This window comes from Microtus pennsylvanicus, chromosome 3, assembly GCF_037038515.1.
Source record: "Microtus pennsylvanicus isolate mMicPen1 chromosome 3, mMicPen1.hap1, whole genome shotgun sequence".
NCBI lineage: Eukaryota > Metazoa > Chordata > Mammalia > Rodentia > Cricetidae > Microtus > Microtus pennsylvanicus.
The window spans coordinates 126,574,806-126,600,460 of record NC_134581.1 but is presented as its reverse complement, the minus strand read 5'-3'; the positions used below and the strand labels follow the sequence as shown (position 1 = coordinate 126,600,460).

Below are 25,655 nucleotides of genomic sequence, written 5' to 3'. Positions count from 1 at the left end.
AGCTGGGCATAGTGGCATACACCTTTAATCCCAGCACCTGGGAGGCAGAGGCAGGCGGATCTCCATGAACTCGAGGCCAATCAGGACTACATGAGTTCCAGGACAGCAAGAGCTACAGAGACTCTGTCTCGAAGGAAACAACAAAAACTAAACACTTCTCAAATGACAACCTTTTAATTATAGTTTTTATTTTGAAATGAAATCCTCAAATCACACTTCTGAGTTTTTCTCTTTTATTCCCCACATCTCTCTCCCTCTCTGAAGCAGGGTCTCTCTACTTAGCTCAGGGTAGCCTGGAACTTGCTGTGTAGACCAGACTGTTCACTGCTGGGGTTGATGGTATGAGCCACCACACCTGGTGGTTTCATTTGTAAATTATATACAGATTTGGATGTTTGAGTTTATGTAAGTATTTCAGAATTTTTGTCACGGCCTAGCACAATTTATAAATCAATGTTCAACAGTACTCTGAGGGGCAAGAATGTCAAGGCTGTTACTTTCTCTCCGCATGATGGTATGGCTCTTCATTATTTTCAAATGTATTTGCCCAAGTCACGTTTCTGGTGTTCACTTCAGTTACTCTGTCTAGGAAATAACTGTAAAATAAGACCCCTCAGAATGCACCCAAAACTTGGAAGTGAATACTGCTGTATCGCTTTGTAGAATTAAAGTCCCGTGTGAATGAGCATCTAAGATGAGCTCATGTGCCTGAGAACCACTGTTCTCTCCATCACCAGGGGTTCAGGAAATGACAGGCTCTAACCGCTGTTCAATATCAGTTTTGACCTGAGTATGACCAAGCTTAAGTAGAACAGAACCTCAGAGTATTGTTAATAGTTCGGGGAGGAAAGTTTCAATATCTAAATAAAATGACAAAATATAATACCTGTTTAACAACAAAAAAATTTATTGATTTACAAATTTTAAAATGGATCACTTAAAAGTGGGACTATTTTAACCTTATTTTAAAACTAATTCTTTTAAAATGTACTTTATTTTTAAAGTGACAGAAATTACCCATGGACCAATCCTTTTTAACATGGACATTTGTTTTCTATGTTATGTCGAACAGTCTGCAGAGCAGAGCAAACACAAAGCTTGTGTAGTGGTCTTTACACAGACATATGGCCAGATGCGGAAACATGTAAATCATAAGCTTTACAACAGTGGCCTTTACTATATGCATCGGAACATCTGTGTCAAGAAAACTGTGAAAACCACTGCTTATTACCAGCAAAACAAGCGGGACACATTTAAACAAAGGTAAAACTTAATTGTGAAATATGCACTGTAAAACTACTTGCTACAGCCAACATTTCAGTTGGCTCATCATCATCATGTAAAAAAAAGATTACACTAAAACATTCTTTTTTTCCTTTTTTTGCAACCTCCACGTGCAAAGAGCACAGCTTAATGACTTACACAGGTCTTAGGCTTAACCCTTGGTCAATAGATTTCCAAGTGCAAGTCCAGCCATGCTGCCTCCAGGAACTCTACTGAGATGCTGACATTTCCTTCCCAGCATGTCTTCTATGGGGGAAAGTTCACCAAAAGTATGCCTGGGAGGGGCTTCCTGAAAACCCTAGGAAACTATAACAGAGCTCTGTTAAACTAATAGAGTGCAAAGTCAAATAAAACCAAACTGATTGAAAAATCAAGTCGATTTCCAAAGAAAACCCTATTAAAAATGGTAATATACATGTATAAGAAATACAAAAAAAGATGACTGCAGTTAGTCACAGATGCAAGAGATCAGGGATCTGAGGCTTTGTGAGTGTGGTAATTAAGAGCAAATTCATATGCTAATTCAAATAGTATGCACAATTTGATAAGCCGGTCAAGGGTTACTGGAATACATATCATATTTGGTACTCTAACATTTATATTACTTCTTTGCTCCTCCTTTAATATTTTAGGTACATACCAATGAGAAAAGCAATTTTGTCTTATTGCATTAACGTAGAACAACAGAATTTTTGTGTGTTCTAACTCAAAAAGTTAATATTCAATAAAATGTAACATCAACTTATAAAAATAAAAAAAATGCAACACATTATCTAGTTCTCTTATGGTCTCCTAGCTGATCTGAAACCACAGACAGCTTTTAAGAAAGAATGTTAGGTAAAAACAAAGACCGACCCGTGGGACGGTACTGCTTACAAATATCAGGGAAACAAGTTGCCTGGCCTAATTTTAAAGCTAATTACAAAATCCATTTTTCATAATGGTCCAGATACCTTGCTGATTCTTCCAACTCAACAGAACTGCAAAAAACAAAAGAAATACTTTGTAAGATTTAAAAAATACAGACAATGACATATATATCTCGATTTTATACACCCTATGACAGAGGCTCCTATGGAAAGACTTTATACGTAATAGTCACTCATTTTGACCCTCCACCATAGAATTACAAGGACTATGTAACTAAAGAATAAATATGTAAAGTTTTATTTTAGTAGTTTTTAAAAGTACTTCTCTTAATGTTTCTAGGTTAAATAACTAACAATTCTTATCAGCTTTCTACATTAAACTGAACTTTCTTAAATTCCTTAAGTACCATATGGCACAACCTGTTTGGCGAACTGCTTGCAGTAAAACAAACTGTACTGTTTGCTCATCGCAGTGATAAAAGTATCCAGCATGTGTAACAGATCTAAGAGGACTATCTAGACATCCAAGTTTCTTCGTCAGGATTAAAGAGAAGCAATGACACAGGTGAGATCAGGTATTATTTATGCCGACTACATGAGGAAACACTAGATCAGTGAGTGTGAGAGACAAGAGATTTCCAATCGCAGTGTGACTACAAAGACTGCTTCTACCATGAGCATCGCCCAACCCCACACCACTAACAGCCTTATCATTATTAATAATAAAAGTGCCTTTGGAGCTGATATGCAATTCTAGTTTTATATTTTGTTTTTGGTGCTCAAAAAAAAAAAATCCCTCAAAAATTAGCTTTCCACTGGTCTGTACTGGCACAGGCTTTCAGCAGCAGTCAGGAGAGACTAGAGCCCCGCTCCTTCTTAACTACTGGTAGATTCTGGGGGAGGAGCAATGGACAGTTGCTCCAAAGAACAGTAAAAAAAAACCTGCAGTTACACAGACAGTCCTGGTTAAACTCAATGAATCACAAAACAAAACATGAATGTGAGAAAGGGACTGACGGGGAGAGGGAGATGAGAGGCTGGCAGTGAGAATAGCCAGAATACATTATATACATATGTGAAGTCAGCAAAGAACACATACAATAAACATTAGAACAGAGAACTCTTAAACACATGTAATTAAAAAAAAAATAAACTTGCCTGTATGAGACAAATTCACAGAGACAATAAATATGAAGGCTTACTGAAAAGCTACCAAACCAGAACCAAGCCCATTAGAATTCCTAAAATAAACCCCAATATCATATAGAACTCTATAACATTTTCCAAAATCAAATTTATTAAAATAAGTAATAAACATACACGCTTTTCTGGAAGAACAAGAGTGGAAATAATTCAATAACTACAGTATCTATAGGTCGTGTGATGGTAATCTAATATTCTTTCCTGCCATTCTTGCATTAAAAACATATGTGTTACTAAGATCAAACTCCAGGAGGGTACATAGTACTATCTTAGATGGTTTATGAAGAGACAGTAAGTTATCATATACAACCCAGGGGTGCCCTACCTTCCACCGATTTCCACATTCATTACATAGGACAAATGTTGTCATTGGTTCATCAGCACTACGAGTTTGCACCTGTAGCAAAATTAAATAAAAAATACTTTTGAATTACCACTAAAAATAACCCAACCTATGTAAGAATATTCTACATAAAGACATACAGTATCTCCAGTGATATCACCCTAAGAAGTGTAAGAGCTTATACAAATTCAAATACACTATTAGCAAAGGAACATAATTTCAAACTTTTGTTTTTCTAAATCCTTCTGTTCGTCTTTCATGTGTCATTTATCCAGTTAAGTAGAAAACTTCTCTGAAAGTCACTCATTAAATTATGCATTTTGCAAATGGTTAATAATCACAAAACCAATAATTAACACGTTAATGACCTACACATTAGTAAAGATGTTAATAAAATCCAAAGCATTTCTTTCTTCTTTTTTTTTCTTTTTCTTGGCTTTCAAGATAGGGTTTCTCTGTGTAGCTCTGACCTCTGGCCATCCTGGAACTCACTCTTATAGACCAGGCTAGGCTGGCCTTGAACTTACAGAGATCCACCTGTCTCTGCCTCCGAGTGCTGGGATTAAAGGCATACACCACCACCACCAGGCCCCAAAGCATTTCTTTCTGACACACATAATTGACACAACCTCTCTAAAAGTCATGTTAAATACCCATTATCTCTGCCAGGGAACGTGGCATTCTCATCTACTCTGATACATAATTAGAAATACAAGATCTCTGTATAAGGATAGTGAAGAATGTCACTTAATAACAACACATATGTTGGAAGTGAACACAGAAGAGTAAATGAATCTGATGGAATACTGTGCACTGATTAAGATATTTACAAAAAAGCTGGGTGTGGTACAAAAGCCCAACAAAATGAAGTTACCATCTCAAAGACTTGTTGTTCATTCAAGTACATGGCAGTATCACAATGGTCAATGGCTACCCGGTTTAATGGGAATGGAATTTCACATTTGCAAGCAGAAAAGCAAAACTGGAAAATGTTGAGACCATGTCTTAAAAGAAGAGTTCAAAATAGAACACTCAAGAAGACCTGGGCTGAGGACGTAGCTCAGCCATTGAAAAGTGCTTGCCAATCACAAACAAAACCCCAGGCTCAAAACCTAGCCACAAGTTTCTGGTAAATCATCAATATGATTTTAACTTAAAGCCCACAAAAATGAACAGACATTCTAAGGGCTGAAGAGATGACTGACACCTCTTCTAATCTCCAAAGGCAACAAGATACACGTGGTGCATGAGAACATGCAGGCAAAAACAGTACACACATAAAACATAAATAAATCTAAAAGGAGGAAGAATAAACATTCTAAAACTAGTATTACAAGGCCTCAGGATAAAAATAATAGTCCTAGCTGGGCGGAGGTGGTGCACACCTGTAATTGTAGTACTTGGGAAATAGAGACAGACAGATCTCTGTGCAACCAACCAAATAAATAAAAAACCAAACTCAGAGTTCTTGACTAATTTTCTGGAATCTAATGTGTTTTACACCCTGTATCTAACCATATCCTGATATCTACCTTGATAAGATGTTTTGCCAAATAACTTTAAAATGTTTAGCCAAATTTCTACATAAGCAAAAAAAAAAAAAAAAAAAAAAAATCCCCCAGCCCTCGGAAATCCCCTAGTCTTGCAGTTTTTTTTAAAGCTATTGTAAAGCCCACTGTCTCCACCACAGCTAATTTTCTCAAACCTTGCTTTAGGGACATAGCAGAGTTTAAAGTTATCTTAATTTGATTAAAAGAATTGTGCTCTTGCTTGGTAGGATCAACACCTATATCCATGACCTGCAACATGACCTTTAAGGGAAAATTTCTAAGGTTAGGAGATTATAGATATACAACAATAAAAGTAAAGAAAAAAATTCTATTTGGCAAACAAAAATGAAGATAGTGTTAATTTTTATATAGACATGTAACAACAGAAATTTGTTGACAGTTCTTTATGTTACTCAAAACCAAAAAGGTCAATCTTGTCATATATGAATGCAAAAGTCATCATGTTACAAATAGGAATAGGCATTTATTTGTATACAGGCCATGTGAGAGAGGAGAACTTCCCTTCACTAGATGCTTGCTAGTATATCTGGGGTTCTATAAAATTGCTACAGTTTTTATAGTAAATATTTTCATTAGCACACAAATATATCAACTTATCTTTAATTAGTTGGAATCTACAGAGAAAGTACTTTTTCACCAAAGAGGTTATATCTTTTCTTGAAAAATATCAGGTTCTGTAATTATCTTTACTCTGAAACAGGAGTGAAACATTCTTAATGTGATCATAAGACCACAGTCAACCACAAACCTGTGTGTAAGTGCAGTTCTTCTTTTTACATTTGCCACACGTGAACAAGTCAGTCTGGGTCCCACCAGTCTTGGCCATCTGATGTTCTCTGATGGCTTCTTTCGTCAGGTTTTTCCTCATCTCTTTGAGCTCATCACTAGCCATTTCCTATGACAGAAATGGCAATATCAATGAATTACAGATACATTTGACAGCTATTCTATACCCTGAATGCTTTTATGTTCATAAAGCTTAACAATAATCAGTAATAAAAGTAAAACCAGGGCTGGAGACATGGTTCAGAGGTTAAGGGCACTGGCTGCACGTACAGAGGCCCTGAGTTCAATTTCCAGCAACCAAATGGTAACTCACAACTCTGGTGCCCTCTTCTGGCGGGCAGGCACTGTATACATAATAAATAAATCTTTTAAAAAAAATAAAAGCAGAAATCGGCTGACACAATTTTAGCACACGCCTTTAATCCCAGCACTCGGGAGGCAGAGGCAGGCGGATCTCTGTGAGTTCGAGACCAGCCTGGTCTACAGAGCTAGTTCCAGGACAGGCTCCAAAGCCACAGAGAAACCCTGTCTCGAAAAAAACAAAACAAAACAAAAAACTAATATTCTTCCCCTCAGAGGATTTAAAATAATTTTCTTTCAAAATCTCTTTAAAAGACTCATATTTATGATAAAATTAGGTACATACACTGCTTATAAACTAACAACGCAAACCTATAGCAATCACACCTCTGGTGTGCACAAGGTGATCTTTTAAATACTCATTCCATCCTCAGAGAAAACAGGGACTTTGTGCACAGAATATGCCAGGTAAATTTTTTTTTTTTTTAATGCCGGAAAGCACAGAGACTATCATGTTTGGGTCAAATGGGCACAAAAGTTAACATGAAGGCGAGTCTGGTGACCCAAAATAAAATGACTTCTTCAGTCACTGAAATAATTACTGTAAGGAAAACCCCCATAAGGTAGATAAGCGGCTCCAAGTCCCTTGACAGTACCTAGTAGAGGGCATGCACACACAGAAGCAACAGAGGCTACCACTCCGATTACGGTTTAACTAAACAAAGAATTTTAAGTTTATCTTTTCTTATTAAGCTAATTGGGTAACTAAGTTTGAATTTATATTCAAAACTGCTTCTACGAAAGAATCCTAGCTATAAATGACATCTTAGAAATGGCTCTCTTGCAGTGGTTACCTACTCAAGTAACATGCTCATCAGTGGATGAACTCACTGGATGGAAGATTAGTGGAGTACTTTACAGTGGGAAAACTCCCTGACATTACCCAAAGTCACTAAAAAACCCCAAGAGGAAATGCATGCCAAGAGGAAAGTACCAAGACACTATGTTCCCTCTGACAGAATGTATCTGAAGCAAAATCCATCACTTAAGAAAAGGGAAGCTTAAGTATAGTAAAACTATTTGGAAAATCAAGCGGAGAGAAAAATAAAGAAGTATGATCTAATGCAATATTCACAGAAATGTATGTGTGGAAAGAGTTAGTTCTTCAACATAGCAGCACCACAGAGGAAAAAGGCAGAGGGGGAGGGGATGTGAGGGACAAAAGAGACTGCTTTAAGCTAGACCTGATGATATATGTGGTACTCGGAGAGGCAGAGACTGGCAAATCTCCATGAATTCGAGTCCAGCCTAGTCATAGAGTGAGTTCTAGGACAGCCAGGGCTACAAAAAGAAACCCTGTCTGGAAACACCCCCACAAAAGAAACTGCTTTAGCTTAAAAAAACAACAACAAATCAAAGGTAATGTGTAGACTTCAGCTCCTGGCACATGTAGAGCATAATCAGGGAGACGTGAATATGAGTAAGTATCATACCATGGCAAGGCCATGTGTTTAGCTGGATGTGGTAATGATAATGTAGCTACATACGGAAAAGTATTTAAATAGGTATTTAAAAAATATGTATACATGCATGGGTTGAAAGGGTAAACACCAGGGATTTGCTTGACATAAATTCAAAAGCAAAGAACAGAAAAAAAAGGATGATTAAAAAAAAAAGAAAAGAAAAGCCAGGTAGTGGCGCTGCATGTCTTTAATCCCAGCTCTCAGGAAGCAGAAGCAGGCTCTGTGTTCCAGGTCAGCCTGGTCTATAAACTGAGTTCCAGGAAGCCACAGTTATGCAAAGAAACCCTGTCTTGAAAAACAAAACAAAAAGACAGAAGGAAGAAACCGACAGTGGAAATGGAGCAAGTGATCTTGAGGTTTCTAACATATACATTTATCACACTTGTTTCCGAAGCAGTTTCGCACAAGCACTTCCACAGACTTGCTCACCTCTGCTGTCATCCTAGCAAACAGGTCAGGAGGAATATTCCCACACAGCACATTTTTTCTTAAATTTGGATTTTTTGCATCTTTAAGATTTGATATCCTACTTCGTACTCTGTTTTTGTATTTCATGTCTGTATTCCTTATTTCTTGATATATAGGTACTTGGCCATTAAGGAAAAAAGATTGTTATAAAGATAACATTTTTTTTTTGTTCTGCCAAGTTCAAACTTCTTAAATTTTCTAAACAATTCATAAAAATGTTTTCCATAGAAAAATACTTTCAGATTCCTTCTTCTGTAATTGGTCAATAGTACTCATCTTTACAACTGTTGACTCAGTGATGCTTTTTAAAAATGTTTAATGTCAGAAGCAAGCATCAACATGATTTCAAAGAGGTACTCTGACAAAACCCAAGTTATCAGATATTTGAAAGAGTTCTAAAATCACACGTTTTTAACTTGATTAAGTCTGAATCCTACTAAGGACCTCAAATCTATGAGCACGGCCATAACTCCCTCAGAGGTCTTATGAGAGGAGAGCACCTGAGGCCACACTAGAGACGCAGGCCAGGTCAAAGCAGAGACCAAGGCCCAGAGGGGCTCATATTTTATAAAGGGCAGTTCCTCAAAAACAACATTCCCATCTTACACTGCCACATAGGCACTCTCCTTGCAGCCTTTTCTATGGTACCAGGCATGAACACATGTGCTGGCAGAAGGAACAGGGACTATGTAGTCTGAGGCCCTCCCACTGAGTGGGCCTCACATTTTCCCTGCTATTTTACACAACTAAAGTTCAGATGCTACACTTCCAATATACAAAGGCTGAAAAAATTACCATTAATCATATGCTGTTTAGTTTTGAATGAGAGAAAAACAAATGAAATAAACAGGAATGCCCTTCTTCCTAAAAAAAAAGTACAGAATAAACCTTTGACTTATGTAGGAGGACAGGGACAATTAACCTCACAGATTACTACACACAGCTATGGATGTGAACATAAAGGATATCTTCTTCAATCTGGGATCCCAGTTCTTCCTCATCAGCTCCAATAGCAATGTAGTCATCTAGAAACAAACGAAAAACTCATCAAAACACTCCTATTTCTTCAGTCCCATTTGCCTCATCCACAGACTCTCTGAGTTTGTTAGGACCTGGTATCTTTCAGCCCACTACTCCTTTCCTCTGGAGTTGATCTAAGACCTGTGTCACAGCACTCTTGCACCAATGACTCCTTTTCATATACTAGGCAGCTCCTCATTTCACAACACCATAAATTCTGGGTGTTCCAACAGAGGGACAGAGAAAGAACAGTTATTAAGAAGAAATGCCTTGTCTCCCATGACACAGATTTTAACACAAAGAAGCTTCTCATTTCATCTGCCACTCATATACATAGACATACTCAGAAGACTATCACAGATGCTCGAAAGAAGGGAAAGAATAAAGAGAACTGCAAGATAGAAAAAGGGAAAAACAGAGAGGCAGTAAGGAAATTCAAGTAGAAAGGGTCAAGTAAGCAGCAAAACTGGTCACCATAGCTATGCACAGTTCAGCATAACTGAAAAGAAAAAGGGTTAATTTATTTAAGATGTCAAACATTCTGCCTACCAAAATTACTTTCTTAACTTAAACATTTTAGGGACACCACATGGTGTTTGATGATAGTATGAAACCTGAAAATTGTTGGCATGTGAAGTCTAAGGATTAGTATTTCTTGGTATTCCCCATGGAAATGTAAACTGTAAATTGCTTTTCTAACTATAAGTATAAAAATGAATTACTAATATAAAAGTTAAATACTCTATGCCATACTAATTTTAACAATTCATCTTGTTACTGCTCAACCTAAGGTCAAGGTAATGAGTTTGCAAATCTGAGATTTACATAGGAAATGCTTAAATTAGCATGAACCAAGAAAAGTATCAACACTCTAGAAGGCTGTGCTTGTTGGTGCCAGTGTCCTCCTTCCTACTGCCCTCTAAGAACTGCTATCAGCAGGAAGACACACGTAAAACACCAGCACGAAAATGGAGATGGTAAGGGGTGTAAACAACCCTAAACTTACCTCCTGTCCGGAGAGCTGCAGCAAGCATCTCCCTACACTTTAACCGCACAGAATCAGAAGTGCTTGGTGCCCGAGGAAAAGATGAAACGTAAGTGTCTCGAGCGTTTGTCTCATCCCTTCTGCTGCTTACATTGCCGCTGGAACTACTAAAATACACATACATGGGTACACAGACCAGAAAACAATTAGGAAAACCTTCTGAATAGCACTGTCATTACGCTGTAAAAATAAATACTTGGGGTCTAAATGAGATAGCATTTCAGTCACCATTATGTAACAGAAATGTCACCTACATATAGACTAAACGTTTTTAAAAAATTGAATCCAATAGATAAATCTCATGCCTTAAAAAAAAAAAAAAACTGGGCAGTGGTGGCACATGCCCTTAGCCCTAGCACTTGGGAGGCAGAGGCAGGTTTGAGGCCAGCCTGGTCTATACAGAGTGAGTTCCGGGACAGCCAGGGCTACACAGAGAAAGCCTGTTCCAAAAGACTGAATTACAAACAAAAACAAATATTCTGACTTTATTTTCCTTTAAACATTAACAGCAACGATTTTTTTCTTTTTAAGACAGAGGCTCACTGCATAGTCCTGGTTAATCTGGAACTATCTATGTAGATCAGGCTGGCCTTAATGAGAGGTCTTCCTGCCTCTACCTCTTGAGTACTAGGATTAAAGTTAGCACCCATCACAACCAGCCCTATACCTTTTTTTAGCAGGAAAAAGTATACATCGAAGTTCAACACAGTATAGAATAATCAAGGATCTTGGCTTTTGTAAAGGGATAAGGGGATGAGGCCAGAAAAGAGCGCAGAATGCAGTCAAACTAGAAAGAGGAAAAAACTGTTTCAAAACTTACATACTAGTCAGACAACAGGGTTCTAATCAAGACTATAAAAAGATTTCTTTCTAAAATAGTGGCTTAATCTGAATAATCTAAAAATTTTCTAGTCAACTCCAAAACTTCAATTACATCTGACTAACTTCATCTACTGGACATTCACCCAAACAAGTTCTTTTCAAAATGATTTTGTGTAATCTCAATTAAATGCTATCACAAGTCATTTTCAAAGTCTTATTAAGCTGTCCATTCCTCCTATCTACTGTAGAACTAACTTGCTGTGTTTGCTGTTAAGAATACATCTCCTTCACTTCTCTCCAGGACAAACCACTTTTAAACACCGAAACTGCTCACTGTGGAAAAGTTATCAGAATCATCTAACTCTAGTTAGTTTCTTCTTATGAACCATGTACTTAGAAAATCCTGTCTACAAAGAGGTTCGTATACTGTTTTTCACTCTCCTATAAGACAAAGTTTCCCAAAAGCAAGAACTAGGATCTCATCCTTTATGTATTTTCAATGTGTAGCATGGCATCTCTAAGTAGTAAATGAAAAAAGAATTATTCATTTTTGCAGCAGGGTCTCACATTGCTTAGGTTGACTTTGAACTCTATGAAGCCAAGCCTTCTGCTTCTACCTCCCAAGTACGGGGATTTCAGATATGTGCCACTGTGCCCCATTTTACGGCTTTTGGGAATTGAATCCAGGCTTTGCATATGCTCAGCAGGCACTATACCAAAGGAACTACATCTCCAGCCCCAACCAATGTTAAAAAACAAAACAAAACTTCTTAAATACTGTAAAGCTTTTGCTTCTTGCCTATGGCCAATACTTAACCAAAGTACTGCAACTTGCCTGTACGGGCTGATTCGCTTCACTATTACCAACCTTGTCTCTTAAAATGTGACGCATAGGCCTGAACCACTTAAAGTTTCTCAAATTCTAGCACCAAAATGTAAAACCTTAGTCAACCTCGGGTCACTCAGATCTGACTTACAACTTCCTTTATATTATACCCCAGGAAAGTCTGGATAGTCATGTTTACTCTTATGTGTTGTTCTGGATAGATGCCAGGCTTTAGCACATAAATATTCCACCTAAACTTTAAATACTAATAAAACTATACTAAAAATTTTCTTTTTTTTAAAATTTATTTTATTATTATTATTTTATGTTCATTGGTGTGAGGGTCAGATACCCTGGAACTGGAGCTACAGACAGTTGTAAGCTGCCATGTGGGTGCTGGGAATTGAACTCAGGACCTCTGGAAGAGCAGCGGTGCTCTTAACCGCTAAACCATCTCTCTAGCCCTAAAAATTTTCTTAAATGGCTAAATTTAGACCAAATAAATAAATAAATAAATAAACTTACTAAGTTTTGGCCCCCAAAAGCTCATAGGGAGTGGCACTATCAGGAGGTGTGGCTTTGTTGGAGGAAGTGTGTCACAATGGGGATGGGCTTTGAGTTCCCCTTTCCTCAAGCTACTCCTCCTGTCAGTAGACTTCCTGTCGCCTGCAAGATGTAGGACTCTCAGCTGCTTCTCAGCATCAGGTCTCCTACACATCGCCATGTCCCCACTAATGTTGATCATAGACAGAACCTCCAAAAGTGAACCCCCCCATTGAATGTTTTCCTTTGTAGGAGTTGCCATGGTCATGGTGTCTCTTCATAGCAAGAGAAATCCTAACTATGACAGTATAATATAAATTATCTTGCTTTCTTTTTGTAGACTTCTATTTTTCTTCTAAAATTCTAAGAAATCTTGCTAAATGTTTTAAAGATGGCTATACATGTGTGCTAATTCCATCTGACTAGACAGAGGAAGGAGGAGAGGAGGCAGGATCAGAAAACCAGGGACAAAGTGATAGCGCAGGTAAACAAACTAGCTAGTTTTCCTGTCTGCTTATTTGTTAACTTGATACAAGCTAGAACTGTCTGGTAAGAGGAACCTCAACTGGAAAAATGTTTCTACTAGATTGCTGACAGAGTAGTCCCTGGGGTATTTTTTGACTAATAATTGATATGTAAGGGTCCAAGTCACTTTGGTGTCACTATTGGTCCTGGGTTGCACAAGACGGCAGCAAGCCACAGGAAGCAAGCCATTAAATAGCATTCATTCCTCCGTGGCTTCTGCTCCGGTTTCTTATTTGGCTTCCCTCAATGAGCTGTGTCCTGGGATATGTATGCCAAATAAATCCTTTTGATCATAATCCCCCACCCCCCACTCGGCTTCTTTTCTTTCCTTTTCTTGTCTTCTTCTTCTTTTTGGAGACAGGGTTTCCCTGTGTAGCCCTGGCTGTCCTGGAACTCACTCTGTAAACCAGAGTGGCTTTGAACTCAAGAGATTCACCTGCCTCTGCCTCTGCCTCCTGAGTGCTAGAAGCCCTACAATAGCAACTGCAGCAGAAATTAATTCATATAAAGTGAGTTACCTTTCTTCTCTTGCTTCAGGGCTATTCTGTGATGAAATTGCAGGTTCTTTTTTCTTTTCTTCAGAATCTTTATCAGTTGATGGTCCATCTGCAAAATTTATCAAATTCCTAAACAGTCTACTTTTGTTAAAAATGAAAACAAAGAATTGCACATTAATAGCCTATATAAGCCAAAAACAAACATTTAAAAAAAAATCAGCCCCCCAAAAGGCTGATTTTTAACTTAACATTAAAATCTTCAATTTCCCACAACTGTATATAAAGTATAAGCAAACTATTATGTTAGCATCTGTATTGAGGTACTTTTTACAATACCTGTACAATCAACACCTAAACTGTCACTTGGAAAGAAAGAGGAATTCACATGCCAATGGCAGCTGAAAGTTTAAAAGGAGAATATGCAAAGGAAAGAGTGTGGATGAATATGAACACAGCCATCCCGAAAATGAGAGCTCATGCATAGAGAACAATAGTATCTACGTGATTTTTCAAGAAGTTAAAAACCTTAAAGTGCCACCTACAGCACAGATAAGTATTCCTAGGAAAGTAAATAAAGAGCATCTTCATAGAGACCATTCCAGCCTCAGTACGGTCCACTCAGCACCTCTTTTAACTCAATGATCTGTCAATAGAGCTGCGTTTCACTGGCTCCTGTAGCCTCCTACACCTCTGGCCTACCTGCCTGAAATCCTGGTACTTGAGAGGAAGAGAAAGGAGGATCAGGAGTTTAAGGTTATCCTTTGCTACATTGAGTTCAAGGTTAGCCTGCATCATATGACACTTTGCCTTAAATAAACAAACAAACAAACAAACAAATAAATGTCAAAACAGAATAAGAGAAGGTTATTATATTCTCCAAAATGCTATCACAGGAGAAAAATCAAATGCTTAAAGAATTGATTAAATTAGAAAACTAAATACGATTCTGGAGTAGCTATTGAAGGAGGTAAAAACTGTAAAGGACATTATAGTGTGTCCTAGTTTGCTTCTCTGTTGCTATACTAAAACACAAACCAAAAGCAGCATGGGTAGGAAAGGGTTCATCTGCTTTACCTCATCTATCACCAAGGGAAGCCAAGGCAGGGACTCAAGCAGGGTAGGAACCAAGAATCATGAAATGAAGCACAGTGAGGAATGCTACTTACTGGCTTATTGTACATAGTTGTTTGATTTCTTTTATAACCTAGGAACACCTGTCCAGTGGTGTCACTAAGCATAGTGGGCTGGGCCTTCCCACATTTATTATTAATCAAGAAAATGTTCCACACACTAGCATACAGGTCAATCTTATGATGACAATTTCTCAGTTGAGGTTCCCTCTTCTCAGATAAACCTAGCTTGTATCAAGTTAACAAAAAACTAAAAGGTACATAGGGATAGCAACAAATTAGAGCATGAACTGTAAATTAAAGTATTACACCAATGCTTGCTTTCTTTTATTATAATTGCCTAAGAAAATATGCACATGACTACAATTCTAAATCCTCTGGGGACAGCTTACACAACATAGCGGGAGTCTATCTCAAATAACTGAAGGAAACTAGGACAGAAAGGAAGTGTTCTGAGGTGATTATACTTAAGTATTATAAAATAAAATGACACATTTAAGTATTCTCACTTGATTTTTAAGAGAGATGGCTAGACATGGAAAATCATGCCATGGTGGCACATGCCTTTAATCCCAGCACTTGGGAGGCAGAGTTAGGTGGATCTGAGTTCAAGAACAGCCTGGTCTACAGAGCAAGTTCCAGAACAGTCAGGACTACAGAGAAACCCTGTAGTCTTGAAAAAAAAAAAAGGAAAAGAAAATATCAAAAGCTGATCTGAACAAATGAATTATGGGCAGTCATTTTAAAAACACTTCAGAAAGCATCACGACCTGTTCTTTGAAAAAAAGTTTTGAAGGAGCTTATCTACAGTTACAACTGTCAGAGACCACTGAATTTATCAGCCTACAACTTTCAAACAAATTAAAACAGGGCCCTCATCCCTATTAGAAAGCAATGATTTCACCAAGTCTAGATTCATAGACAAAAAAATGCAGCAGCCATTTGAACAAGTCAGGACATCATAAATATATGCCAGCAAAGATCAATTTTACCTAATAATTTTTTCCAGGATTTGATGAGTGATTTGGCTAAAGATGTGACTTCTTCATCTGTACTCTGCTTGCGAATAGCGTTGACTGACATTCCAATTCTAGTAGACTGCAAGGCAACAACAACAAAGTGTCCATCAATGCTGTCCCAAACAATTCAGTATATTAATCACACTTGCTTCTTTTTCAGACTTTTTTTTTCTATTTCAGATTTAAAAATTTCAATAATTTGCATTCTGGTGAAAGTACACATATCTTCAGATCACACACTGGACTCACCAATGCTTCATCACTGAGATCAACAACTTGGTACTGTGCTATCAAGGCCAATGGAGTACTGAAATGAAATCAGTCTCTCAGGGAGAAATGAGGGTGAGGTGTAGAATTTACGTGGACAGATAGATATCTGCATAAGCTCTTCTACAGAGATACCTCAGAGCACTGCCTACAACTCATAGCAAAGTTATCCAAACAAAACTACCACCTAGAGATTAAAAAGAATCTTTATTTTTTGATCCTATGTAAGCAGCATATAATTTGGTATTAAAATGGGTTTCAGAATACAGATAAAATTTAACATGCAGTAATATTACACGAAGATTATACTAGAATAACTAGGTATATAAGTCTTCCCAAGAACCTTTCACCATTGAGATCATTATACCTATTTTTAAAGATAAAGAGACTGGAAATACCAATATAACCTGCTCATCATTATACTATTGCTCATTGGCATGATTAGAATTTTCATCTCTGCTTCACCACTTCTAGAATGAATGCTCTTTCCAACTCACTAAAAACCATAAAAGCTATGACAGTTCAATTATGAAGAGTAAATAACAATGGTAAATTATTCAGAAGTTCAAGTTGTTAGTAGACAAACTTTCAAAACATGGTCTATGGAAGAAAAACACAACAAAGAAATTCTTAGTTGTTTAAAAAATAAAGGAAAATCCCTGCTGATACCTTTGAGGTACAAAAGTAATTGGTACTTAAAAGCTTCCTTCTAAATTATTCAACACTCAGCACAAAAGCAGAAGAATTTAGAATACATAGTGGGGCTGCAGTAGCCTGTGTTGTACCTCTCAGAAAGCTGAGCCAAAGCAGGTGAGGTTCAACAGCAAAAGAATGAAAAGGATCCCAAATTTTACACCCACCTGCAATATTTGGGGTTAACAAAGCAAATTTTCTAAAACAAAAAAATCCTAATTTTGGGCTGGAGAGATGGCTCAGTGGTTAAGAACATTGCCTGCTCTTCCAAAGGTCCTGAGTTCAATTCCCAGCAACCGCACGGTGGTTCACAACCATCTGTAAAGAGATCTGATGCCCACTTCTGGCCGCAGACACACAGACAGAATACTGAGAATACTGTATACATAATAAATAAGTCTTTAAAAAAAATCCTAATTTTGGATATATGGAGGAAATAACTTGAATTATTGAGTTGTTATGACAAACAGAATAACACCCAACAGTGCTGAAAAATGTATCCTAGAAGCTCCTGCAGAAGACCAAGATATAAGGAGAAGAATAAACTGAGCTGTTGGGTGATGGCTGTTTAATGATCACAGGATGCTTTGATTATTAAAACCACCATTCTTCGCACCTGTTCTAAGAATCCAGCTTTTGACAATAAATGTGCTTACATAAAGAAGAGACTATTAGCTCCATGACAAGAAATCAGGCTGATGAAGTGGAGTGAAAAAGAACCACTGCATGTTTCTTTTCCAATAATTATTACACACTTGGGAAACTGGAAGAAAGCAGAGGATGGAGACCAATGGGAAACTATTATAAACAGGTTGTCTAAAGAGTGGTCTGTGACACTGAAGCAGAGACACTGCCCATCATCCACCAAGGTTTCTGTTTCACATCAAGCATAGGAGAAAAGGCAGGGAGGAAGACAGAGTGGCAGGACAGGGAGCACTCAGGAACTGACTGCACATCTAGACCAAATGGCTCCAAATCAGAAATCCTGATCACCATGACACACAAGCTGTCTGCTTCAAGTTCTGGGGACAGAACATAAGCCCTGTATATGGTAAAGAAATGCTATATTCCTAGTTGAGTAATTAAGATTTTTTATACAATATTTTGCTCATGTTTCTCCCTTCTCCTGTAACTCTTCTTAGATGCTCTCCACCTTCCTACCCAACTAACTTTGTTTTCTCTCTCTCAGAAAACAAAACAAATCAAAAACAAAAAAATTGCCCAAGACCCACAGAAGTAAAAATCAAAGCAAACAGGCAAAAGACTAATTAAGACCAAAAGTGACAGACAAAATGAAATAAAAAATTCCACAAAAATATCAGAGTTCATTTTCTATTGGCCAACTACTGGATATGAGGCCTGCTCTGGAATGTGGTTGATATACCCAAGTCAGACTCCACTGGGGGGAAAATGATTTCCCCTTCCTTCTAGGTACCAGCTGCAGATAAATTCCCGGCTAAGGTAGAAAACTGTGTCTACTTCCCTTCCCTTCTCAGGGCTGGCTTGAACCTGCACATGCTGTCAGTCTCTGTGCGCTAAGTTAGAATGTGCATCTGTCCTGCTGTGTCTGCAGTCATCCGTCATCTGTGGTTCTTAACAATCTTTTCATTTCCTCTACCAAGCCTTGAGAAGGGTTTAATGAAGATATCTGATTAGGACTAAGTACTCCACAATCTCTCACTCTCTACACAGTCCATTTGTGGGTCTCTGTGTTAATCACCATCTCTGATTGGGTTGAGTGAAGTGAGGAACTGATGTGTCACTGAGTTATTTTAGTAAAGTAATAGTATTAGCTTTTCTGCTAGGTACACGACCTATCTAGTTTCAGGTCCTTGGCCACTTTATTCATTTCAGATATGGGTTTCATTTCATGGAGTGGGCCTCAAATCCATTTAAAAAAAATGTGTTTGGTTACTTACTCCCATAACATTTGTGCACTATTTTTTACAGTATATTTATAGACAGGTCACAGGATTTGTAGCTGGGTGATACTGCCTTTCTCCTTCAGTATCATACAATGTACTTTCTAGCACCACGAACACTAGTCAATAGGACTGAAGCTTCTAGTCAGGCATCAGCTCAACTTCTCCAAGCTCATTAAGTCAGTGCCTTCAAGGGTTCTCAGCATCAGGTTCTTGAGAGCAAACCAAGAGCATTGTATTTTATTATATACATACATAATCAATGGCAATTGACTGATTAATGTTGACATCTTAAAAAAAGAATGGTCTATTCTATAAAAGGATAGATTAAAAACATGTTATTGGTAATGAAGATGACCCATTATTATAATTATGGCAATTACCAATTTAAACACTGTGAGACACAGAAACACATACCTGTAATAATTCCAGAGTCATGGGAATATTCTTAAGCTCTTTCAGCAAATCCAATGCACCAGCCTATAAAATAAAACAGGTTCATACTGAATTCCCATGGAAGTAAAGCAAGGACTAGCCAATTAACAACTTATAATGGCTCATCTACTCACTTGAGTACAACAATACATATATGCATGTACATATATACATCACCTTACAACAGAGATTAAAACATCAGAGGTTCATAACACCTGCTTTCTGAACTATGGCTAGCACTTGTGAAGTAATTTTGAATTGTATTTTCAAATGTGTCTCCCCTGAAGAAACGTAAAACTTCTTACTGTAATGAACAGCTGCTACAGCGTCTCAGTGCTTATCCGTGCACATGGAGAAGAGGAGAAGGTCAATATTGCTTATCTAACAATCCGTCACAAGAACACTGCTATCTACCTGGTTCTTACAGAATAGTAAAGAGCAATTTCTAAAAAAAAAAAAAAAAAAAATCAGGATTTACATCTGTTATGCTTCTAAGACTATACTGATGTGGGATAACACTCTGCATGCTGTGAATATGTTTTATTACCATTGGTTAATGAATACTGCACTTGGGGGAGTCAGAGAACGACTTTCAAGTGTTGGTTCTCTGCCCCCACTTAGGGTTTCAGGGATGGCACTTGGGCTATTAGGACATCTCATCTGCCCTCTCTCCACAAGTTTTGACATTCTGCTATAAAAGTATACAGTACACTACAAAGAGCCAACTGGCCAACTATATATGTAACTCATGCTGCCTTCCAAACTCTTAAAATATGAAAATAATTCACCTTACAAATCAATGAAAACACAGCATACCTTGGAACAATAAAAATCCCAAACCATAGTGCATGCTATAAAAAGAAGCAAGGACTTTAATACTGTATTTCCTTAAAAACTCTTAAAAGTATTTTTGTAAACATGCATAAGTGTTTTGGCTGTGTATGTGTCTGAGCACCACAAACATGCGTAGTGCATTTGGAGGCTAAAGGAGCATGTTGAATCCCCTAGGACTGGAGTTACAGCCCTTGTTATTCACTATCTGGGGTACTGGAAATCAAATCTGGGTCCTCTGAAGAGTGCTCTTAACTGGAGTATCTCTCCAGTCCTTTGTACTGTTATCTTTAAAAATAATAAATAAAGCCAAGAAAATATTTCTAGTTATGATTATTTGAAGTCATCCTACGTCAGACCTGACCTTCCAGAATAAAAGAATATTAACATCTCTTCTGAAAACATCAATATAGAACATTTTACTTTAACCATAAACTTGAAAGAAAAATTATGAAATAGATTATTACAAAGGATTTTAACAATTTGTAGCTCTTGTAGACCAGGCTGGTCTCGAACTCACAGAGATCCGCCTGCCTCTGCCTCCCAAGTGCTGGGATTAAAAGCATGCGCCACCACCACAGCCTGGCTTTTGTTGTACAATCACATTTTTCTTCAAGCCACATCTTCATGGACTTTCTGATCCATTTTAGACTACAGATCAATAAGAGGTTAACAAATCAAATTTATAGGTGCTTCTTAAAAAGCAGCACCTCTCCTAAGCACACATGCCATGTCATACAGAAAGCTGATTTTAAAAAAATATCAGTAACACAACACATGATTAAAGCCGTTTTCCAAGTAGAGACAACAGAGTGACCTTAACTTGACTTTCTGTTTCTACTCAGACCTTGGGGGAGAACAGGTTTAGAAGACCAAGGCTGTGACGGGAGGAAAGGATAAGAGACACAACTATGCTTGTTTTCAACAACTACCATTGTTACAACCAGTATTCACTCACCGGTCTTTACAAAACAAACTAAGATGAGCTGAATAAAAAAGTATGATTATATACTAACTCAGTGACAACTTATCAAGTTACTCTGTACCAGCTATTGTGCTAAGTACTTCAAAAATTTGTATATTTTATGTGAATGAGTGTTTGTCTGCAATGTATTGGTGTATGTGCTGCCTGTAGAGGCCAGAAGAGAAAGTTGACCCTCTGGGACTGGAGTTACAGTTAATTCTAAGCCCCCAATGTGGGCGCTGGGAACTAAACCCAGGTCCTCAGCAAGAGCAGGAAGTCCTCTCTTAACAGCTGAGCCATCTCTTCAGTCCTTCAACAGACACTTAATGCCATATAAAAAGTTCCATTCTGGCCGGGCGCACGCCTTTAATCCCAGCCCTCGGGGGGAAGAGGGAGGCAGATCTCTGTGAGTTCGAGGCCAGCCTGGTCTACAAGAGCTAGTGCCAGGACAGGTTCCAAAGGTACAGAGAAACCCCGTCTCAAAAAACTAAAAAAAAAAAAAAAAAAAAGTTCCATTCTGTGTGAGCAGATAGCAATAAAAGACAGCAATCCCTTAGGATTTCACAGAATTTCATTTTACGATGGAGATTGAAGCCAAAGTCTCTTACATGCTAACCTACTACCAAGCTATACACCCAGCCCCAGGGATTAAAACAAAACAAACAATAAAAACCTCTACAGTTTGTGCTCCAGCACAACTGTGTTTCCCATTCCTCTGGCCCACCGCTGACAATTGTGCTCTGAACTTACTACCACACAAAAGCTGCATTCTGTCCTTCCCAGTCACCTACCTCCAGCATCAAGTTCATTGCAGCATCACCTATAGGTAATGATGCAAGAGACAGAAAGATTTGACTCTCAACTTCCAAAGCCACATTTAGTTCACAGAACTGACTGAAAAATAAACTATAGCTATCACACTATTCTATTACGTTTTTAGTGCTCTTATTGTTAACAGAAATGGTTTTTTCTTTTTTTTTTTTACAAAATACAGTATTCAAACTTCCAGGCAACCTAATTTATATAAAACTATAGGATTCAAATATCTTTCCTCTCCACAAGCAAAAGCAGGAGGTACAAGAGACTTACAGTTAAGAACATGTGCTGTATTACCGCCTGACTAGATTCCAATCCATACTCTTGTTTTCTAATTTTAAAAATCCTCTTGAAGCTTTTCACATACTGAAGAGAACAACATAGCCCCTAGGAGGTAGATGAAATGGTCTAGTACACAGTGAAATATTAAAACGCAGAAACACCGGGCACAAGACAGTTTGGTGGGCAGAGTAAAGGCCCCATATAGATGTATCTTCAAAACAGACACACAGAAGTCCAGTAAATATGAAAAAGATGTCCAGAGCATTTCACTAAAGAGTAATTTAAAGGACAAGTATCAACAAGAATTGGAACAATATGAGATCAAAACAGCCAAGCACGACTGATGGCAATGTAAAATGGTATGAGCCACTTTGTGGGAGGAAAAAAAAGATTTACTTTTTTTTTTTTTTGATAGTTTCCTAAATGGTTAAGTAGATTTGGGGTGTAGTTTAATGATATAGTGTTTGCCTAGGCATCCAGACCCAGGATAAAAAGAAATGTTATCCAGACACTGCAAGGCTCGGTACTTCTTTTACTCCGAGGTATATTCCAAACAGAAATAAAAACACGCCAACACAAACAGACATAAGAATATCTTAGCATAGTTTTACAACCTAAAGTAGAAACAGCCTAGATGCACATCAAAAAGATAAACCCAAATGTGATATAAGTGCCAGTACAATAAAATACTATTCTATAAGCCGGGCGGTGGTGGCGCAAGCCTTTAATACCAGCACTAGGGAGGCAGGAGGCAGGCGGATCTCTGTGAGTTCGAGGCCAGCCTGGTCTACAAGAGCTAGTTCCAGGACAGGAACCAAAAAGCTACAGAGAAACCCTGTCTCGAAAATCGCGCCCCCCTCCCAAAAAAACTATTCTATAATAATGAAGAATGAAATATAAAATATTAAGAAGACATGACACAAATTAGACTTTAAAACACATATAGTAAGCGAAGCATGGTGGCATGTATCTTGGGTCCCAGTCAGCTACTCAAGATACTAAAAAGAGAATCAGGGAGTTCTTAACTAGTCAAGACAACATAGTGACACTCTGTCAAAAAACAACACAAAACAAAACACTACAGTAAGTGAAAGAACTAGTTATGTCACATTCTGTAAGAGTTCATTGATATGGAATTTCCAGAACCAGTAAAGACACAATGTACGTAGTGGTGTTTACGTTTCCAAGTTCTCCTTTATAGAATGGGACTACTATACTAGCAAAACTATCTGAGTAATAAAAATTGGTAAGATTTAAAATTAGTAGCCGGGCAGTGGTGGCGCACGCCTTTAATCCCAGCACTTGGGAGGGGGAGGCAGGCAGATCTCTGTGAGTTTGTGGCCAGCCTGGTTTACAAGAGCTAGTTCCAGGACAGGAACCAAAAGCTACAGAGAAACCCTGTCTCGAAAAATCAAAAAAAAAAAAAAAAAGATTTATAATTAGTGGATTTAGAGGAATACATGGCTCAGAGTACCAGCTCAATAATTGGTAGCTGTTTTTAATTAAGTGACATCTACTCTACAGCTTTATTAAAATGAAATGATATTTAAAAAGCAGTACTTTGCCGGGCAGTGGTGGCGCACGCCTTTAATCCCAGCACTCGGGAGGCAGAGGCAGGCAGATCTCTGTGAGTTCGAGGCCAGCCTGGTCTAGAAAAGCTAGTTCCAGGACAGGAACCAAAAGCTACGGAGAAACCCTGTCTCGAAAATCCAAAAAAAAAAAAAAGCCTATTAAAAAGCAATACTTAGATTTGTCTATTAGTGACAACTATCATACTTCAAGCAGTTTCCATTTTTATGGTCTAAAATAACTTAAAAATAGCTCCTTTTCATAGTTCATGCCTGTAATCTCATTTAAGAGGAAACTGAGTCAGGAGAATCACATGAGCCCAGGAGTTCCAGGTCAGCTTCCAGCTACAGAGCAAGACCCCATCTTTAAAACAAAACAACACACACACACAATGGAGGTTGAGAGAGGGCAGGGTTATGGGCCAGGATGTTAGTTCCAGCACTAAAGCGGCAGAGGCAGGCAGGCAGTCTCTAGCAGTTTGAGGCCAGCCTGGTCTACAGATCGTGTTCCAGGAAAGCCAGGGCTATTCAGAGAAAGCCTCAAGTTGTCCTCTGACCTATGCATGCGTGCACACACATAAATAAAAGTTAATGTTTTTCAACTTTAGAATTCACGGAGAAAGAGTTGTCATTTTGACCTTTCTCTTTATTTCATCAGCCTGCTTGAATTTTAGTGGACAGGAAAATGAAAGAAAAAGCAATGAAAAGAACCAGCTCTATCTTTCTTTCTTAAGGCGAATTTTCATACTGGTTAAGGTTGTGCACTATCAGAAAACAGACTCGAGAATTACTTGAAGTTTATCCTGATGGATTAGAGAAAAGAAATTACCCAGTTAATAAGTTTTTCCTCCTGAGAGCTTTGAGTGTAGCAAACTAGGGACCTCCAGGCAGAGAGGAAAGTTTTCCAATTTAATCTAAAAAATAAAAATGTTCAACCTATGATAACCCAAACTCATCTCTTGCAGCAAGGAATGAAATGGCTCAATCAGTAAGGGCGATAAACGACACAGGTTAATATCTGGAACAGAAAACAAACAGGAAGTAGCTGAAAATAAAATTGCAAATGCAGATTAACAGGGCATGAAATTAAATGCCGGGCAAACGCACCTATTGAAGAAAAAGAGGAACAAGGATATCAGAAGTCTTAATTATTCGGTATTAACACTAATTCCTAAGCTGGCAGTGAGTGGAAAACTAGCTAGCTCCTGGCTCAACCACAACTGCACAGTACTTAAGCTTACAAAAATATACTCACAACTGTGTCCTAGCTACAAAAGAATTCTGCGCGGGTTTGTGACTCTAAAGCGAGGCACACATGTAAGAATCCCCTTACGGCTTTAATTTCTTAAATGGGGACAAATTATTTCTAGCACTTTGATAATGAAAATGTGCCGAGTGCACCGAAGAATAAACTCAGGTGTCAAGCAAAGGGATGGAAAAGTGGGATCTCCTAACACAGACGATGTTGCCGGCCCGCCACTAACTCAGCACCACAGCCACCCACCAGGGGCCCACCAGGAAGGAGTGTGGTTTTTAACCGTGGCGGTCCTGCCATCGCACCCAGGCCTATTTGCTAAGAGACGGCGGGCTTTCTGTGTCTAATCGCGATGCCCGGGGTGAGGCGGAGCTGGGATCAACACACTTTATCGCCCGCCTGAAACGGACCGCGCCACCCCGAGAAGCCGAGGCCATCGCGCCTTCTCTCAGCCGGCGAGGGCTTCGCTCCGGGGCTCCCTGCGGACGTTGTCAGCACCGACGTGGAAGCCGGAAGGGCGCGCGGCCCGGCCCTGACTGGCTGGCTCCGCGTGGGCCGGGGCTGCGGTTTCGGCCGCGGCCTGCCCGGGACCCGCCCGCTCACCGCGTTCTTCTTCTGCACCATCTTGTCCATCTTCTTGGCAATGCGAACCACCTCGTCCTCCATGGCTCCGGAAGGCCTCCGCTCGCCCGGCCGCAGCGGACGGAAAGCGGGAGAAGCGGCGCGGACGCTCGACGAGCCGGGAAGCACACAGCCTAGGCTTTCCTCACAGACCGGGCCCGCGGCGGCGGCGGCGGCGGCTGTGGCGGCGAACGCTCCGCCCCCTAGGCCGCGCCAGTCGAGCGCCG

At 38.8% G+C, this 25,655-nt stretch overlaps 1 protein-coding gene across 7 annotated transcripts; it reads right to left on the bottom strand.

Annotated features, from left to right (window-relative positions):
• Positions 1–889: 889 nt before the first annotated feature.
• On the bottom strand, positions 890–25,641 carry Tcea1 (transcription elongation factor A1). Of its 7 annotated transcripts, none has more exons than XM_075967064.1 (10): positions 25,411–25,641; positions 19,074–19,136; positions 15,748–15,853; positions 13,647–13,734; positions 10,374–10,519; positions 9,316–9,372; positions 8,309–8,463; positions 6,019–6,165; positions 3,682–3,753; positions 890–2,264 (listed from the first exon to the last, which is right to left on the bottom strand). In XM_075967064.1, exons 1-10 carry the CDS (start codon positions 25,471–25,473, stop codon positions 2,256–2,258), a joined length of 906 nt encoding a protein of 301 aa, XP_075823179.1. In that variant the 5' UTR covers positions 25,474–25,641; the 3' UTR covers positions 890–2,255. The 7 variants fall into 7 exon arrangements, with proteins under 7 accessions (XP_075823179.1, XP_075823181.1, XP_075823186.1 ...); XM_075967066.1 differs by having other exon boundaries at positions 10,374–10,516; positions 25,411–25,630; XM_075967071.1 differs by lacking the exon at positions 25,411–25,641 and adding an exon at positions 25,195–25,365.
• Between the last annotated feature and the right edge of the window lie 14 nt (positions 25,642–25,655).

Bases quoted from the DNA above. Each gene is read 5' to 3' on its own strand.
- Tcea1 (XM_075967064.1), bottom strand. From the start codon at position 25,473: ATGGAGGACGAGGTGGTTCGCATTGCCAAGAAGATGGACAAGATGGTG. The intron at 8,464-9,315 runs ATATCCTTTATG...ATGGCCAAGTAC, and splicing joins GGGATCCCAGATTGAAGAAG to CTATATATCAAGAAATAAGG. The intron at 3,754-6,018 runs GTTTGTGGTTGA...ATTTTGCTACAG, and splicing joins AGAACTGCACTTACACACAG to GTGCAAACTCGTAGTGCTGA.